The sequence below is a fragment of the Mobula birostris genome, chromosome 17 (genome assembly GCF_030028105.1).
Source record: "Mobula birostris isolate sMobBir1 chromosome 17, sMobBir1.hap1, whole genome shotgun sequence".
Lineage (NCBI taxonomy): Eukaryota > Metazoa > Chordata > Chondrichthyes > Myliobatiformes > Myliobatidae > Mobula > Mobula birostris.
The window spans coordinates 37,322,080-37,342,883 of record NC_092386.1 but is presented as its reverse complement, the minus strand read 5'-3'; the positions used below and the strand labels follow the sequence as shown (position 1 = coordinate 37,342,883).

General features: G+C 38.2%; 1 protein-coding gene across 1 annotated transcript in view; it reads right to left on the bottom strand.

Annotated features, from left to right (window-relative positions):
- The window catches only part of pcsk5b (proprotein convertase subtilisin/kexin type 5b), a 328,288-nt gene that overhangs the window by 49,948 nt on the left and 257,536 nt on the right, over window positions 1–20,804 (bottom strand). Inside the window, exons 21-23 of the mRNA XM_072281530.1 lie at window positions 10,973–11,075; window positions 1,718–1,854; window positions 687–887 (exon numbers count right to left, since the gene is read on the bottom strand). Coding sequence (XP_072137631.1) covers window positions 687–887; window positions 1,718–1,854; window positions 10,973–11,075 — 441 coding nt within the window. The remainder of the gene's footprint in view (window positions 1–686; window positions 888–1,717; window positions 1,855–10,972; window positions 11,076–20,804) is intronic.

Here is a 20,804-nt window from a genome sequence, read left to right as displayed (position 1 = left end):
TACTTATTTCTTAAAATCATTCTTTCTCTTGCAAAAAAATGAATTGTCAGATCGTGCAAATTACTTTTAGTAACCGCTTTGAGAAGAAGTTCTCTAACTACCTTTCATTATTATAAATTGGTCATCATGCAAATCTGTTTTCCAGATTAAATGTTTAAAAGGTCCACAAGATAAACATGATAATGGATATTTAGTTCCTTTTATTTACATCCCCTCCATAACTTTCTTTAGTTGTCTTTACCAGTCATTTCTCTGGCTCCTTCATCATTTTTGTCATTGGATTTCTCCCTCCATCCTTTCTGTGACATTCCATTTTGTTTTTCTTTTCTCTGCTTCTACCCATGTTCTCCTCAGTCTTATATTAGGCTTAACATTTTCCGGTCTAATATGAGGTCATTGAACCAAAACATTAACTTTATTCCCTCCACACAGATGCTGCCTGACCTGTTGAGGACTGTTTTTCTGCTTTTCTGCATCCACCCTCAGTATTTTGGTGTTTAATACAGATAAATCTCTACTAACATAGAAACACCAAAACAGTTTAAATATTCAAATTCTACTTGTACATTATGCTATTCCAGCAGTTTCCAGAAAATAATCTGTCTTGGAAATTACTATTCATAAAATTGTTCAAGATGTCATTTAGTAGTGTTTTAATTTCATACTGTACATAAAATGTTCCTTACCATTTCCACATTCTAACTTCTGGCAACCTTCATTTGCGGGGTAATAGCCAGTGGAACATCGTACACAGTGTGCATCACTAGTGCATACTTCACAGTTGGGGGAACACATCTTGCAGGTTTTATCAGCTGCTGGGTAGTAATTTGGAGGGCAATCTTCCCTGCATTCTCCACTAAAAAGGTAACGATCATTCATAAATTTATCTAAACAGTAAAGAGAAAAGGTGAATGTGTGTTATCATTTACAGAGCCAAAATTTGCGTTAAATCAAAACGCTGGCTTTCCATGAAAGAATTGACTAGAATTTTCATTATTGGTGATATTGATCCATTAGGTACAGAGTACGCAGAACTTATGAATGCACAAGGAAATTGGAATTTCTTCTAATTGTACCTTTGGCACATTGCACTGAAATTTAGAACATGGTGTTGAACGTCAATTTTTTAAAATCTTTAAACGAAACATTTTTTTCCTCAAAGTTACCCAGAGGAATCTTTAAGATGAGGATCGAATAGAATTAATAGTATTATTTGATAGAGATGCTGAATTTCCACGGATACCTACATCAGATGAGTCATCTCTGGTGACTTACCCATCAAAACACACACAAGAAAACAGCCCTGGAGAAAGATTGCCAAGCAAACCATCTCCAGGGAGATAACTTTATAAGCCCATGCTGCCATTGGATTCTTCCCAAGAACACAAACTCCTAAAATGATAATTAAATCTATCATTGCTTGAAGGCCAATGAAGTTTTAATGATAGGATCAAAGTCACTAATTGGCCATGTTGCTGAAATTTAATTTACAATTAATAACCTTGCCCAGATAACGGTTTTGATCTAAAGTGGAAATGTGTACTCAGGACTCTGTATTTTTGTCCTTGATGGTGTAGGTGTGTGTGTCAGTGTCAGTGTGTGAGAGACAGAGCAGGAATGAGAGAGAGTAAGAGTGAGGGGGAGAATGAGTGAGAGAGTATAAGAGTGTGAGAGCGAAAAGATGACTCATTTATCTTTACAATTTCTGTTAGCTCACCTTTGTCACATGATCTGCAGTTATTAGGTTGACCTCTCCAACATTCCTTACAGGTGTGATGACACTGGTGACACTTGCCATTATATTCGAACTTACCAGGTGAGCAGATTGTAACACAAAGGCCATTGTCCAGGATCCTAATTACAAGACAAAAAAAGATCATTAAACCACAAGTGGCCATATTTCACTTTTCTGTATTAAGAGTTTCATAATATTTACAGAGCAATTGACAATCCTAAAAAGGCCAGAAACCGTGACACTGCTTGAATTTTATCAGCACACTTCTGTAATTCTTGTTCATCAGTGTGTAACCACAGTAAGTGATGCTTGGGTAAAGAATTCACACTTGTTGCGTTATGGTCTGAGCCCATAATCTTCTAATCTTTTAAACTCTTGAGATCTTGGAGATATTCCTTATCATCCTTAAAACGATGTCATCCTGGTAACACTGAGGGCCTGGGTAGACTTTCTGCCGGAGGAGTTCTTTATGGGTATTGATAGTGAGAAAAACTTTGGAATCTTCTTCCATCCCTATCTGTAGGTAGCCCTCAGCTGTCCACTTTGCTGAAGTGTGCTCCTCCAGAAAGGGTTGCAAAAATATCCTCTATCCTGGGCAGAAAGTATTGATCTACTTTCAGTTCTGGGCTGATTGTCATCTAAAAATCACCATAGATCCTGATAGATCCATTCTTCTTGGCCATTGGGACCACTGACGTTGCCCATGAGCTCCATTCATCTTTGAAAAGAACTCATTTGGCCTCCATGCAATCTAGATCACTGGCTACTTTATCACGGATGGTATAAGGAAACGGATGGGTTTTGTAAAACTTGGATGTGGCGTTTTCATTTAACGCTATTTTACCTTTGATATGTTTGAGTTTTTCAAAGTCATCTTTGAACACTGCTGTGGCATCATCTAGTACCTTCCTTAATTCACTTCCAGTTGATTCTATAGCAGGGGATTTGGCATGTGAATAATGGAGGGATCTTCAATCAAGTTGTAGTTGTCTCAGTCAGTCACATCTCCACAAGGCTGACCCTCCCGTTTTTAGTCCCATACAAGCCCCATGGGGCTTGTTGGTTGTTGTATTTCACTGTTACAAATGTCATTCCCACAGGAATTATCTTTTCTCCAGTATAATTTCTTAGTTGGATATCTACAGACATCAGTTCAGTATCTTTGAAATGCTGTTCAAACAGATTTTGTGGAATGAATGAAACAGCCAAGCCAGTGTCCAATTCCATTTTAATTAATTTGCCATTCACTTCTGGTGTAAGCAATTTTGCTTTTCTATTGTTAGCTTTCACACTGTAAATCTCGAAGTTTTACCCAGTTTTGAGTCACTATCATCATTATCAGATTCTTCATCAACAGCATGCAGATTAGTGCTCTTTTTCAAACTCCAATGACTTTTTATCTTTATCTCTTTCCTGTGCAGTCCATTTATTTTTGTCTGCCTGAACACGATCTTTGTATTGTCCTATTTTGTTGCATTTTCTGCAAGTTTCATCTTTAAATCTGCAATGGTCTGGTGTATGTGAACCACTGCATCAACGATAGCACAATTTATTCAGTCAGGCCGTCTTTTGTTTCATGCTCACTTTCATTCCTGCCTGCAACTCAATTGTGTCTGCCTGCTGTTCATATTGATACACCAATTTAAACTGCTCTTTTAAATGTAAGTTGTGTTTCAGTTAGGAGCTGTTTTTGAATGCCTTCTTGTAAGATTTCTCAAACTAAATGATCTCTCAGTGCATCAATAAGCCTTACCACTGAACTGACCATGCTCAAGACAATCTCTTCAGTTCAGCCACATGGTAAAATGGCCTCTCCTTCCTTTTGATTCTGCTTAAGTAACCTAAAGCCTTCTTTAATTAACAATGGATTCAGTTCTAAATGTTCCTGTATTACTTCCACAATATCAGCAAAGCTCATTTCAGCTGGTTTGGTTGAAGCAGTCAAACCTCTGAGCAAATTGTATACCTTTCCACCCAATGCACTCAGCAAAACTGGTACTTGTTTCTGATTGGCTATAGCATTTGCTTTAAAATACTGCTCAATTCACTCAGTATTCATATCCCTAATGCAATCGAATGCGTCTATCTCTCCAATGTAGCCAGCCATTTCTGCTTATTATTATCACCAAGTATTCATGTTTATGAACCTATGATTTTATTCTGTTTTGTCTTTTTTTTAAACCTGATATTTCTGACCCCTTGTGAAGAAGCACATGTTAAGTTGCTTTTTAAAAAACTCGAACAGTCTGCTGCGCTTCAACAGGTGGGCAGTCATTTCAGGTTTGTTTAAAACTTCCTTGATAGGTTTTGTAACTTTAAAACATAAAAACTAATTGAACGGATACATGGAGCTGAGAATGCAAGTCTAACTTTGTTTTTTTACTTTAAGTGTGGCATGCACGTAAGACGCCGTGGCATGATGACATATGCCATTCACATACTTTTACATATAATCTACAAAGCCCCATGTAAACAATAAAGAATACTTAATCAAACAATATATTTTACAGTATTACTCAGATATTACTGAGATATTAAATGCACAACAGGATTGATGAACGACAGCATCCAACAGGGTAGACAAACAATCAGTGTGTGATAGACCACAAACTATGCAAATAGAAAAGAAAAAAATAACAATAATAATAAAATAATGATAGTAATAATAAATAAGTAATAAATATTGAGAACATGAGATGAAGAGTCCTTGAAAGTGAGTCCATAGATTCTGGGGACAGTTTAGCGATGAGGTGAGTGAAGTTGCATGAAATTCTTTCCTTTCGTTCAAGATCCTGATGGTTGAGGGGTAATGACTGTTCCTGAACCTGGTGGTGTGGGTCCTGAGGATCGTGTACATTCCCTCTGATGGCAGCAGTGAGAGGAGAACATGGCCTGGATGTTGGAGGAGTTGGGGGCTCCTTGATGATGGATGTTACTTTCCTGCGGCAGTGCTCTGAACAGATACGCTCAACGGAGGTGAAGGCTTTACTCATGATGGACTGGGCTATATCCACTCCTTTTTGTAGGCTTTTACATAGAATGGCATTGGTGTTTCTATATCAGTGATACAACCAGTTAATCATCCATTATGAAATGGTGGAACAGACACCATGGGCCGAGACTATAAATGTACTTAGAGCAAAAAACAATCTGCGAGAGGAACTCGTTGCGTCACACAGCATCCGTGGGAGCAGGCAGGTTGACATTTTGTGTCACGTCTGTGCATTAAAACTGAATCTGCAGAGGAATGATGATAATTACATGGAAGTAAGAGGAATGGGTGAAACAGAGACTGGTGTTGATAAATGGAATCAGATGATGGGTCCTGATGGTCAGATGGAAATGCTTGGGTGTCCTCTATGAATGTCAAAACTGTTGGGAGCCTTTCCACACGTGAATGCAAAAATCTTCTCAAATATTGTAATTTCTCATTTTGTCAGCAGAGATATTCCTGACTTCCGCAATGCAGCAGTAAGCAGCAAGGTATCGTATGAGGCATTTCTCAGCAGAAACAGCCAGTAGGGATTGAGAGCCAAAGTTTCTGACTGAGAGTGATCCTGACTTAAGAGTTATGTTACCAAAAGTACGTTTAACAGGTCTATGGATAATCCTGAAGGTCTTTCAATATTCGCCCTTACCTCAATATTTATCACATCAATATGATTCTAGAAATCGCAGCAGCTTAGAAACAATTTACACAACCAATCGTCGCATTCCAATCATAGCATGGATGGATACTATCATGTAGAATGAATTGTAAAGGTTGGGCACTCATTGTCATTATTTGAGATCCTCAAATTTATGATATTTTACTGGTTACACCTACTGAGGAGGAGATAGAAATATTTTGGAACATATTGCTAAGCAAAGAAGATCAGCAGCAGTTGATGTTGCAAGTCTCCCCCAAGTGCTGGGCTAGTATCATTCTGTTCTTACCATGTTTCATCTCTTTCTGCGCTTTGACACGCAAACACTCACAGACTCAGAGTCATTCCAAAAACATGCCAGGGTGAAAACTCTTAAATCATGTGTGTTTTGCAATAGTATGCTAACATTCATTTCCAATGTGCCAAGAACATCTTACAACTGTGCCAGTGAATCAGTCCGGTCCAATTCTCCCCATTTCTCTTGTTGATGCTTGCCAGCATCAGAAAGCTACAAGTACCTCGAAGTCTATGTTGGAGATTATGAGATGGCTTAATATAAGATTTTTGATGCTGAATCATTTCTTGATTCGGTTGAAAGATTAACACCATTGAATTGAGGCTGTGCATTTGACTACTAACACATGTCCTGTTTTTTTAAATCTAAGTGCTTTATCTACAAATTCAGACACGAACTGAAGGTGTTGATGGCTGTGATTCCAATTGTAGCACAGTGCATAGTTCTCTGTTGACTGATTATGCCTCTGCAATTCATGACATCATTGTACAATTGCCTCCCTCTTGACTTATAGCCTGTAAGGACACATCCTCAGTCATCACTCAGAGAGGTTTCTGGGTTTTCAGCTTTCATTGATGGCAGAATGATGAGTGGAAACTGCTAACTTCCCTGGCACGCATTCTGTTTCAGAAGGTGTCAAGATGAGGTTACAGAGTACCTGGAGGCATATGACAAGATAGGCAGAACTCAGCATGGATCCCTTAAAGGAAAATCCTGCCTGACAAACCAATTACAATTTTTTGAGGAAATTACCAGTAGGCTAGACAAGGGAGATGCAGTAGATGTTGTATATTTGGATTTTCAGAAGGCCTTTGACAAGGTGCCACACATGAGGCTACTTAACAAGATAAGAGCCCATGGAATTACTGGAAAGTTACATACGTGGATAGAGCGTTGGCTGATTGGCAGGAAACAGAGAGTGGGAATAAAGGGATCCTATTCTGGTTGGCTGCCGGTTACCAGTGGTGTTCCACAGGGGTCCGTGTTGGGGCCGCTTCTTTTTACATTGTACATCAACGATTTGGATTATGGAATAGATGGCTTTGTGGCTAAGTTTGCTGATGATATGAAGATAGGTGGAGGGGCCGGTAGTGCTGAGGAAACGGAGAGTCTGCAGAGAGACTTGGATAGATTGGAAGAATGGGCAAAGAAGTGGCAAATGAAATACAATGTTGGAAAGTGTATGGTTATGCACTTTGGCAGAATAAATAAACGGGCAGACTATTATTTAAATGGGGAAAGAATTCAAAGTTCTGAGATGCAATGGGACTTGGGAGTCCTCGTACAGGATCCCCTTAAGGTTAACCTCCAGGTTGAGTCGGTAGTGAAGAAGGCGAATGCAATGTTGGCATTCATTTCAAGAGGAATAGAGTATAGGAGCAGGGATGTGATGCTGAGGCTCTATAAGGCGCTGGTGAGACCTCACTTGGATTACTGTGGGCAGTTTTGGTCTCCTTATTTAAGAAAGGATGTGCTGACATTGGAGAGGATACAGAGAAGATTTAGTGGAATGATTCTGGGAATGAGAGGGTTAACTTATGAGGAACATTTGTCCGCTCTTGGACTGTATTCCTTGGAGTTTAGAAGAATGAGGGGGGACCTCATAGAAACATTTTGAATGTTGAAAGGCATGGACAGAGTGGATGTGGCAAAGTTGTTTCCCATGGTGGGGGGGTCTAGTACGAGAGGGCATGACTTAAGGATTGAAGGGCACCCATTCAGAACAGAAATGGGAAGAAATTTTTTTATCCAGAGGGTGGTGAATCTATGGAATTTGTTGCCACAGGCAGCAGTGGAGGCCAAGTCATTGGGTGTATTTAAGGCAGAGATAGATAGGTATCTGAGCAGCCAGCGCATCAAAGGTTATGGTGAGAAGGCAGGGGAGTGGGACTAAATAGGAGAATGGATCAGCTCATGATAAAATGGCGGAGCAGACTCGATGGGCCGAATGGCCGACTTCTGCTCCTTTGTCTTATGCTCTTATGGTCTTATGGTGTTTCAAATAGCAAGCACCACAACCTAAAGGCAACCCAATTAACTTACAAATGGGCATGAGTACAGAGGCTGAGTAAAACCTTTTCACTTGGATTGAGTTCACATTTAATTTATAAGTTTTCTTTTACAAATCTATCTTACTCAGCCTCTCTACCCATCTTCTTCAATGAATGACAGCTCTCACCACTGTCAGTTCTCAATCCAAACTAGAGCGTTAATTAAACTTCCACTTCTCCTTCACCACTATGTAATCCATGTTTCTTAAGGGCCTGGTGTTGCTTACAATTATACCTTGTCTTTGTTCTCTTATTTTATAGGATAGGAATCAATTCCTGACTACATTGCTAATTCATCATTTCCACCAGATTCCATACAAGTATTGTATGTCCAAGATGTATTCCCTTCTCCTGAAGTCAGGAATTTCCTTTGCCCCAAACAATATCCACTTAATTTCTCATAAGTTATAATTTACTCCTAACACTTCATCTAAGACCCAGAATTCAAACACGAACTGAGACCCAACCTTCCACGTTCAATGCATCACTCTGTCATTTTTACTGTAACCAGTGTAATAACATCACTAAACATGTCTTCGTCTATTATGACTTTCAGCAGTATGAACTCAGCATTCTCTTCATGTTATCCTTATTCATATTCATAGGCACATTTTCCAAAACACAAATTCCATATCAGTCCAAATGCTAGAACACAGATTCAGATTGATTTATCTATCAAATGTACATCAAAATATACAGTGAAATGTTTAATTTGCATTAACAACTGATCCAACCTAAGGACGTGCTGGGGGCAGCCCACAAGTGTCACATCACATTCTGCATGCCCACAATGCTCAGCAGAACACAGAACACAGCAGAAGACACCAAGCATCAAAATAAAAACAGCAAAGCAAGCCCCTTTCCTCCCGTCCACCCACCCACACACACGACTGTCCTCCGTCCAAGGGCACTGTGCACTTCACGAACTGGAGTAGGTCAAGCTCAGCACCCTTCCCGAGGACACTGAGGGACGGGCATTAAATGCTGTCCTGCAGCAAAGCCGACATCCCATAGACGAACAAACAACAACTTAAAAGATGCAGCACCCAATCTTTTGCCTCCTCCCTTCCTTACGTCAAAAGACCTCAGATATTCTTTTGTTATACAACAATAATTGATTTATATTTTCAACACTATTATTTATTTCATTTAGAAATACAGCATAGTAACAGTCCCCTCCTGCCCAACAAACTTGCGCCGCCCAATTATACCCTTGACCAATTAACCTACTAACCAGTACATCTTTGGACTGTGGGAAGAAACCGGAGCACCTAGAGGAAACCCAAGTGGTCACGGGGAGAACATACACACTCCTTACAGACATGGTGGAACTCAACCTGGGTCGTTGGCACTGTAATAGCATTGCTCTAACTGCTATTGCTGTTATGATGGAAATTTCATACATTTGGAACATCAAATATACATTTTATGATCCCCTTGTAAATTATTCCATCCAATCAGAAAGGGTGGTCTTGTCGTTTAGGCAGCATACCACTTTAAGTTTCCTTCTCAGTCTGACATACTATCTCTACGAACCTCAATATAAGCTTGGGAAATAGCACATCTTCATTCTGTGAGGTCATTTAAAACCTTCCACCATCATCACTCTTATTGCTGTTCATTCATTCCTGTTCCCTACCCTATCACAAATCTTTCTTTTCATTTTTCCCTTCCCCATTCTCACCAGCTTCCCAATCTCCAAATTGCTTATAAACAGTAAAATCTTTAACAATTTACAGTTTGAATAAAAGGCCAACAATGCCAGCTATCAACTCTGTTTTCCTCCTCATAAATGCTGCCTGTTCCTTGTTTCCAGAATCAGAATCAGCTTTATTATCAGTGGTATGTGTCATGAAATTTATTAATTTAGCAGCAGTTCAATGCAATACATAATATAGAAGAGAAAGAAATAAATAAATAGTAAATAGTATATTGAATAGATTTTAAAAGTGCAAAAAACAGAAATACTGTATATTAAAAAAAAGTGAGGTAGTGTCCAAGGGTTCAATGTCCATTTAGGAATCGGATGGCAGAGGGAAAGAAGCTTTTCCTGATTCGCTGTGTGTGTACCTTCAGGCTTCTGTACCTCCTACCTAATGGTAACAGTGAGAAAAGGGCATGCCCTGGATGCTGGAGGTCCTTAATAATGGACGCTGCCTTTCTGGGACACCGTTCCCTAAAGATGTCCTAGGTACTTTGTAGGCTAGTACTCAAGATGGAGCTGACTAGAATTACAACCTTTGCAGCTTCTTTCAGTCCTGAGCAGTGATGCAGCCTGTCAGAATGCTTTCCACAGTGCAACTATAGAAGTTTTTGAGTGTATTTGTTGACATGCCAAATCTCTCCAAACTTCTAATAAAGTATAGCCGCTGTCTTGCCTTCTTTATAACTACATTCATATGTTGGGACCAGGTTAGATCCTCAGAGATCTTGACACCCAGGAAATTGAAGCTGCTCACTCTCTCCACTTCTTATCCCTCTATGAGGATTGGTATGTGTTCCTTCATCTTACCCTTCCTGAAGTCCACAATCAGCACTTTCATCTTATTGACGTTGAGTGCCAGGTTGTTGCTGCGGCACCACTCCACTAGTTGGCATATCTCACTCCTGTGTGCCCTCTCGTTGCCACCTGAGAGTCTACCAACAATGGTTGTATCATCAGCAAATGTTTAGATGGTATTTGAGCTATGCCTAGCCACACAGTCATGTGTATATAGAGAGTAGAGCAGAGGGCTAAGCACACACCCCTGAGGTGCACCAGTGTTGATCATCAGCGAGGAGGAGATGTTATCACCAATCCGCACAGATTGTGGTCTTTCGGTTAGGAAGTCGAGTATCCAACTGCAGAGCGAGCTACAGAGGCCCAGGTTCTGCAACTTTTCAACCAGGATTGTGGGAATGATGGTATTACGTGCTGAGCTACAGTCGATGAACGGCATCCTGGCATGGGTGTTTGTGTTCTCCGGGTGGTCTAAAGCCGTGTGATGAGCCATTAAGATTGCATCTGCTGTTGACCTATTGTGGTGATAGGCAAATTGCAATGGGTCCAGGTCCTTGCTGAGGCAGGAGTTCAGTCTATTCATGACCAACCTCTCAAAGCATTTCATCTCTGTCGATGTGAGTGCTACCAGGCAATAGAAATTCCATTTGTAATTTCTGAATTGTTTTGCTTTGGAATTGGCTGCAGCAGGGTAACCCCCAAATAAAATGCATTGAAACAAGGGGGAGTGTCAAAAGGACTCACCTTGGAAAAGGACAGCTAATACACTCATCTTTGCTTGGGCCAGAGCACTTATCACAACTGGGATGACAGTTGTAGCAATTTCCTGCATCATCAGTATATTGACCTAGAAGAATAATAAAAAAGAGATGAAGCAAAATGTGAGAACATCATACACAACCTGATAATATTTGGGTATGTTTATTCTTTCAAATCTTAAGCTTTTGTATTGCTAACACAGCATGAAAACTTGATTCTTAGCACATATTAAATTATGATAAAGCTATGATGCAAATAATATTTTAGAATTAACTATACTCTAAATGTTGGAACTTCAGATAAAATAACTAATGTCATAACAAAAATCTACAAAAAGTTGTGGCAATGAGAAAAGTAATGCATTATGAAGGTTGAGAGAGAGAGAGAGAGTAAATAGCTCTTCTGATGTTTGAACACTTCATGAACTGCACTGAACTCTAATTGTTCTCGTTGTGTGACTCAAAAATTACATAAGTGTAATCTTGTTTAAGTTAGTGTTCCTTAGCTTATTGATAGCATTTTCACCTCTTTCATTGGAACTAATCCAAAAGGTAATCTGCTGGATCTAAAGCAGTAAAAAAAGTTGCTTCATTTGCTGCCAGGTGGTGTAAAGCATCAAAATTTTAAAAAAGCTGATAAAATGAAATATAAAAATGGAAAGTACTGCAACATTTAACAGGTCAGTCCACATAATGCTGGCCCATTGAGTATTTCACAGTAATTTCTGCAATATAAAGGGGGAGCAATGCTGACTGGATGTTGACTGAATGTAAGTTTAAGAAAAAAAAACAGATCTTTGTTACTCTAACATTCTATTCATGCCAATTCATACCGGTGTTTTTTCCCTTTATGTATAGAAACTCTTGATTTAAACATTATAAACTATGGCGCATGAATATTAAGCATAATGGGTGTTTTGCAGACAATCAGTGTCCCACTTCTAGCAATCAGTACATGCATTTGCTTTGGAAGGGGGAACAGGAGCAGAGTTAATGGTTGAAGTCCAAGGTCCTTTGTTGAACAAATGGTCCTAATGAAGGGTCTCAAGCTTGAGACATTAATTTTGTTTTCTTTTCAGGGGTGCTGCCTGACCTACTGAGGTGTGTAGAATTTTCAGTTTTTACTTCAGATTTCCAGTATTTGCAGTGTTTCTTGTTTTTTTTTGTGATTTTTTTACTTGCATTGCTTCATGCTAAATATTATCATACATCTATCAAGTCATTGTTTCTAATTAAATAAAATTTGTGCGTGAGGCCAATAATAACATATATATGCAGAGCCTTTAGTTTGCAACAAAACCCACGAGACTCCACTGATGTAAAAGAAGAATATATGGCTATGCCAAAAAGGAAATGTTAGCAATCTTTTTACATACACTTCTTCAGAGGTAGGATTAAAAATAATATATGCTATTAATTATGAAATCATCCACTGCGTATTAGAAATATACTGATCTTATCAATCGCAGCATAAAGAAAATGATTGCGGAAACATAGACACAAGTGAAATAAGCACCTATTTCCTTGTTCTTTTGCACCATTCTTTGGTTTCTTTTTGTGGTTTCTCATCTAGTAGTGGTGGAGCCCAAGGCTGAAGAGCCAAGTACACACATTTCCTGCAATCTCTCCCACTCACAGTAAATGTAAAATTAATAAAGGCTGTTAACTACACCAGGGAAAGGAGGTTTTCTGGCTTTCTTCCCCCTATTTATGACCTTTTTCAGATAATGACCATTAAGAATTATATCTTATGATACATGTATGTCTCACACACTCAGACACAGACCATATGCACTGATTTCCTTTGTCCAAAAAAAGAACAATTGAGGCATACAGTCAAGGCATTTTATATAACAATTAATTTAAGTAATGTAATAATTGACAACTAAGGCATAAAACAACTGTTAAGACTGGTGGAAAGCTTCGATGTTAAAAGGTACTAGCAAGATAGACATACAAATGTGTAAACACAAGAGATTTAGATGCAAGCAATCTAGAGAAAAACACAAAATAGTGGAGGGACTCAGCAAGTCAGGCAGCATCTATGGAAATATATAAAGAGTCGACGTTTTGGGCTGAGACCCTTCTTCAGGGTCTTTCATTCAAACAAATGTGAAACTTTGATTTCAAGTTATGAATTGTTCTCTCAGAGGAAATGTCCAATTCCTGCAACAATCCAACTTAATTGAAATATTATATTTATTATAATGAAGTTGTTGAACTGTTCTTGAACATTCTTGAACTGTTTTGATTTATAGACTGGACAACTGGAAAACAATTGAAAATATTTACTCCTAATACTTAACTACCTGATGATCATTAGTGATTTAGATGACAACTATATTTATATGTTGGAATTGGGGCTACTTCTACACAAGAGAAGTAAAATAAAACAGATGTCATATTCCAAATAATCAGCTTTTCATTATGCTGATTCCACAGTTTCTAATTAGATTGCACCATTAGTAGGAAGCACCGTCCTGACTCAAGATCATTACTGAGCCAACAAAAGGATGGTTCCTCTATTCAATTAAACTCTAACTATATGTCATACATTTAGGGCCAAAGAGAGCTTCTTGTGTCAGTCTATCATGATACCCAGCACCTTTAGAAAAGCACGTATAAAGCTAAAATTTTGCATAAGATAATTCTCAAAGATTTGAGTTCCATATTAGTGTCTAAGTGCTTGCAGGATCCCAATAATAACTCACTAGAAAACATGATATGGGGAACAATATACACCGATTGCCATCTTGGGCTAATACCACAATGAGATTTGGTGCACATGTTATGTTTAAACAGATGTTGGAAGAAAATGCAAGGAGTCTGTTTTTTCCCAACTTCATGCACAGAAACTGCAAGTTAAAACATCCTCTGGAAAATTATCAGAGCATTCGTACATAGCAATCTTTTGAAAATTTCCAACTAAAATAAAAGCATTTTAATGAGACTGAAAACATCAGTCTTTAAATAAAAATGGGGAAACTGCTTCATCAGTGTATGCTCTCAAATTACTTTTCAATCTAATTTTATAAAATAAATATATAACAATTAAAAACAATGTTCTCTGCTTGTGGATATACAAAGAATATTATTGCCTCATTTGGAGTGCAGTCTAATAAGCAACAAGTGTACAAAGTTCCTTGCACTCATTTCAAAGTTAGAATGTACGCAGTAGAGAATCATGAAAATGTGCTGTACAGCTTTTGAGAGGAAAATATGTCAAAAACCACAAAGCTGGCCTTTGCCAAAAATATCTGTTAATTTGCCATATTTGAACAATCAGAATGAGAATCAGATTTACTATCACTGCATATGGCACGAAATTTGTTGTTTTGAGGCAGCAATACACAGCAATACATAATAATTTTTAAACTATAAACTATTGTAAGAAAAACATATAACTTTAAATTAAGTAGCACAAAAAGAGAGCAAAAAAAGTGAGGTAGCACCACCTTTACAGACCAAATCTCCTCAGACTTCTAATGAAACCTAGCTGCTGTCATGCCTTCTTAGTAATTGCATCAACATGTTGAACCTAGGATAGATCTTCAGAGATATTGACACCCTGGAACTGGAAGCTGCTGATCCCTTGATGAGGACTAGTGTGTGTTCTCTTGACTTCTCCTTCCTGAGGTTCACAACCAACTCCTTGGTCTTACTGACGTCGTGTGGAAGGTTGTTGTTGTCACACCACCCAACCAACTGATCTATCTCACTCCTCTATATCTCATCACCATCTGAAATTCTGCCAACAGTAGTTGTGTCATTGGCAAATTTATAGATGGTGTTTATAGGTGGAGAGAGAATAGAGCAGTGGCTAAACACACGTCCTTGAGATACATCAGTGTTGATTGTCAGCAAGGAGGTGTTATTTCCAATCAGCACTGTCTATGGTCTCCCAGTGAGGAATTCAAGGATCCAGTTGCAACAGGAGGTTCAGAGGCCCAGGTTTTGGAGCTTGTTGATTAGAACTGAGGGTACAATTGTGTTGAATGTTGAGCTGCAATCAATAAATGCCAACCTGACGTAAGTATCGCTACTGTACAAGTAATCCATGGCCACGTGGAGAGCCAGTCAGGTTGCACCTACTGCAGACCCATTGTGGCAATATGAAAATTGCAGCAGGTCAAGGACTTTGCTTAGGTAGGTGTTAATGCTGGTCATGACCAACCTGTCAAGGCACTTCATCACAGTAGATGTGAGTGCAACTGAGTGATATGTTTGAGGCAGCTCACCCTACTCTTCTTCAGCACTGCTATGATTGTTGCAGTTTTGAAGCAGATGGGAATCTCTGAATGCAACAGTGAGAGATTGAAGATGTCCTTGAACACTTCCACTAGTTGGTTGTCACACATTTTCAATGTCCTTCCAATCACATCATCAGGGCCTGATGTGTTGCAAGGGTTCACCCTTTTGAAGGACATTCTGATGTCAGCCTCCAAGACAGAGATCACAGGGTCACCAGATGCTGCAGGATTCACACGGGTGTTGTTCTATTCTCCCTTTCAAAGCAGGCTTAAATCAACAAAATGTTAACTCTTATACTTTCTTATTCACATTACAAATAAATCTATGTGATTATAATGAGCTAAAGAAAGCACCTAGTAATAAATAATTATTATATCTGTTAATATATTTCAATAGTTTGCACTTTTATGGATATTTATCTTTTTGGGGTAGTAACTGATATAAGACCAGCGGAAAGGGCAGCATTTCTGCATTTGGAGGTTGATATAAACCTAATAGAGATGAATTTGTTTAATCTTTCATATTATTTACCCATACATTCTTTCCTTGAATGGATATTTCTAAATATAACATAGAAGTTAAATTTCTTTCATTGTTTTTGTTCTTTCTATCTCCTGTTCTTTCTAGCACCTGATATTATCTTTCATTCCTACTGTTGTGCCATCTCTGTATTTTGTTGCAACTCTTGGCAATGACAACATAGAAACATAGAAAACCTACAGCACAATACAGGCCCTTCAGCCCACAAAGCTGTGCCAAGCATGTCCTTACCATAGAAATTACCTAGGGTTACCCATAGCCCTCCATTTTTCTAACCTTCTAAATTAAGTTGATGAGGTCATTGTGACTAGATTATGTGATTTGGGAGAAAAATATTAAAATAACAATAAAAATATTATTTTTGTAAATTTTCAAAACATTTTGATAAGGTATAACAAAATAGAATAATATCAGGTGGTTAAATAGGTCACAAGTACCAGAAGTGATAGCTAGATGGCAGGCTATAAATTTAAAAAGACTTGGGGAGGGGTTATGAATTGAAGTTCAAAAGCAAAGTCCCACATGGAGCAGTGCTGAAACCAATGCTCATACAATTCACATTAACTATTTAGACACCATGATCAATAACACAATGGCCAAGCCTTGCCAGTAAATTGCCTGGTAAAAATATGCACATTTGGAACAACAGCATATGGACATCCAGATGTGGAAGCCTGAAACTTGTGGGCATACTCTACCAAGTGAATCTTTTAGCAATTGGCTACTGTTCACTTTCCCAAGAATAGCAAAGTGGTCGGAGGGCACGTCTGAGAAGATGTGCTGCAGGAAAATAAGTGGGTGCATATTTGTCAAATGGGCTGAAAGACCTCCTTTATCTTAAGGAAATATTTTTAAAAACTCACACCCTCCCCTCAGCCACCCTGTCAAGATACTTAAAGATGTTATAGTTTTCAATTAAATAATTTCACACTTTTAAATGTTGCAGCTGATCACTCATACCCCATAAGACAACCTCTAGTATCTCCAGATACTAGTCTCAAAAACCTCTTCTGAATTGCTCCTAATTTATTAGCAACCTCCCACTTAATGTCAATAAAACCAAGGAGGTGACCATTGACGACAGGATGAGGAAACTGGAGGCCCATGAGTCAGTCCTCATCAGGGGGGACCACAGGCAGAGAGGGTCAGCAACTGTAAATTCTTTGGTGTTATCATTTCAGAGGATCTGTTCTGGGTCCACTACAAGGAAAGTATGGCAGCGCCTCTACTTTCCTAGAAGTTTGCAAAAAATCAGCATGTAATTTGAACAGTGGAAAGGATACTGGCTGGTTGTGTTACAACCTGGTATGGAATCAACAATGCCCTTGAATGGAGAAGTCCACAAAAAGTCACGGATACAGCCCACTCCATCACAGATAAGCCCTCTCCACCATATGAGCACATCTACAAGAAGCAGCATTCATTATCAAGGACACCCATCATCCAAGACTTGCTCTCTTCTCACTGCTCTCACCAGACAGGAGATACAGAAGCCTCAGGACCCACACTACCAGGTTCAGGAACAGTTATTACCCCTTGCCCATCAGGCTCATGAACTGGAAGGGATAACTTCACTCAACCTCATTCACCCCACAACATATGGGCTCATTTTCAAGGACTTTTCATGTCATATTTTCAATAATTATTATGTTTCATTTTTTTCTTTTTGTATTTGCACAGTTTGTTGTGTTCTGCACATCTGTTGGGTTGTCCTTCATGTAGTGTGTGGCTTTTCGCTGAGTTTATATTTGTATTTACTGGGAGTGCTCACAAGAAAATGGATCTCTGGTTAGTAGTGGTACCACAGTAGTGTAGCAGTCAGTGTGAACCTAGTACAGCTTGGGGCAATAATCCTGGCGTCCTCTCCAAGGGATTTGTATGTTCTCCCTGTGGAATGTGTGGGTTTTCTCCAGGTGCTCTGGTTTCTTCCTACAGGCAAAGGTTAGTAGGTTAATCGGTCATTGTATCGTCCTGTGATTAGGCTAGAGTTAAATCGGGGCTTGCTGGCCTGTGCAGGTTGAAGGCCCAGAAGGGCCTATTATGCGCTGCATCTCTGAATAAAAATAAAAATAAATGTGGTTACATATATGTACTTTGATAATAAATTTACTTTGAGCTTTAAGGAGTTTAATACTATAACACAGTGCTCCAAATTTCATCTCACCAATGCACTGAAGTGCTGAAATAAGGCTTGTGCTTGTGTTTATTTTCCCTAGCAATGACCAACAGCATTCTGCTACTGTTCTACAATCTGTCCCTCATTGTACCCTCGTACTAGTCATCTGGCACAAGGACATCCATGGATCCATACTCTTCAGAGTTGTGCAGTCTCTCACTGTTGGAAAAATGTTTGCTTTTTTCATTTTCCTGCCTTAATGGTTAATTTCACATTCCCTACTTTATACTCCATTTGCTAAACCATTTAAGATCCCCTTTGAAGCGTCCTTAAGCCCATTTTAAAATTAATTTTTAATTCAATTTTTTGTCATCAGCAAATTGCAAAGTTTGGCACCTCCATCTATGTAAGTTGCAGAAAGTTCAGCCCCCTGCACTGATCTAAGTGGCACACAATCAGAAGTTGATCAATTTTTGTCTAGTGTTTGTTTTCTTTTGGCCAAGCTATCTTCTGATAAATTTCAATGTGTTACTTCCTGCATAATGAGCCTATATTTTCTGCAATAACTTTTGAAGTGGCTCCTTATCAAATACTATGTTATGAAAATCTCAGTGTATCCATATCTCCACAGCACCATACTTCACAGACTACTCGATTATCTTGAATTTGTTTGTGTGAACAGGCATAGTGATTTTACAAGCAGGTTTTAGCATTCTCCCCATGACAAACGTGAAATTTACTGGACTGGAATGTCCTGCTATCTTACTCCCTATTGCATAAAGTAATACAGAACCTGTAAATCTGGGGAATTTTGGAAATACATCAACTACATCACTGTTCACTTCCCTTTAAGACACCAGGTTAACATAGATTTGTCCGTTCACAACTTCAATCAGTCAGTAACAAGGCCTTGGTAGCTGTCATTTATCCAAGTTTCTCCCTTATTCCAAAAGAGTAGTGAGAATGTTTTGTTTCAGAGAAAGTGTTTGAGCTGAATAATATTGACACATTTAAAGAGAAGGACAGCAAGTATTTAACAAAAAAAAAAATGGAGAAACCAGAAATTGCTATGCTTTTTGGTATCTAAAGAAATGGCTTGTGGAAAATGGAACTGAAATTATTATGCAAGTTGTCTTGTCTAAAGATGCTCAATCATATCTCTGTTTACAAGAGGAAAATAGAAGATCTGAAAACTAGAGATCTTCCTCTCCATATGTACCTCTGTTCTTTATTTTATTGTGTGAATAGAATGACTGAATTTAGTAACTCTAATGAAAACTATTATACTACATGCTTCATTTTACTGTGCCATAAAGTAGTTTACGATTTGGGATAAATTACGTTGGATGCATCAAACAGATTAAAAAGATAATATACAAATGGCGTTGATCATTAATTCAGTAGGAAGTTTCATAAAGTTACATCCAATAATGTAAATAAATATACAACTATTCAGGTCAGCTAGCATAAAAACAAGTCACATGGAATGTTAATGGAAGTGACAGATGTCATAAATATGTAAAACAGACCAAAATCAAAACATTGTTTCGAGCAATAAGCAATCAAACACTATTTGAATTTTGACAATAAACCTTGAATAAGTTGTTTTCGCCCTCAAACCAAAGAATAAATTAATTCTATAAAACAATTATGCAGCATTTACAAGCTTTCATGTTTTATTTACCAAGAACTGTAAGATGCAGAATCAAATACAATCATCAAAAAGGTGGCTATTGAGTTGAACAAGACTTCTACAGAAGCTTCTACACCTAAAATGTAACTCCCCATAAAAAGTCAAGTCCAATAATTGTATCACATTCACTGAGAATGATTGTCAAACTAAAGAGCTAACATGACATTATAATTGTACATTAACAAGTGAAACCAATGAATAATGTCAATGAATAAAGTATTTAAATGCATTATTACTTAAAATAAAGTCAGAGTCCATTGTTAATAGCATGGATATTTGTAACATGATATTTAAGAAATGAGGGAGAAAATAGACCAGTTTAACACATTGTTAACAGTAGGAAAGGGAAACTGTGTTTGACAAATTCATTAGAGATTTTCTGTAGCTATCTTAAAATAAGGACAACACAAATGAAGTGGTGCTTTGGGTTTTAACAAGGCTTTTGATAAGGAGCCACACATATGGTTATTGAACAAAATTAGAGCAGAGGTTATTGAGGATAATATTCTGGTACAGATTGGGGATTAGTTAATGCACACACCATAAAACAACAGGAAAAAGTGTGCTATATTTAAGAGAGAAGGGTGTTACAAGCAACTACTGTAGGGATTGGTGATGGTGTGGCCATTCACAATTTACAACAGTTTCTGAGATTAGGGAATCAAATGTGATATATCCACATCTTCTGATGATATAAAACTGGCCAGTTGTATATAATGTGAAGAGGATAAGAATGATTTCAGAGGGAAGATGTGTGAAGGGGCATGGATATGATAGATGTTTATGAAACGATAAAAAATCCCCCTTAACAGGAAAAAAAAAGTTGGTCTGTTATAGGAGGAGAGATTCAAAAAGTTGGGTCAATACTCCTTAGAGTTTAGGATAACAATAGATAATCTTTTCAAACTTCCAATGTGGCTTACAAGGATATACTCCCTTGTAGTATGTACAGTATGTACATTAACTAATCCCCAAACTGCACCTGTGTATTATCCTCATGGCCATGCTCCGATTTTGTTCAATAGCCACGTGTGTGGCTGCTTTTCAAAAGCCTTGTTAAAACCCAAAGTACCACTTCTATTGTATTGTTCTTATCTAATGTGTTAAGCACAACTTCAGAAAGTCGCAAAAAAATTCGACAAACAGTTCACTTTCCCTAAATTTATCTTGCATTAAACTGGCTTATAGTCCATTTTCTCCCTCCTTATTTCTTCAATA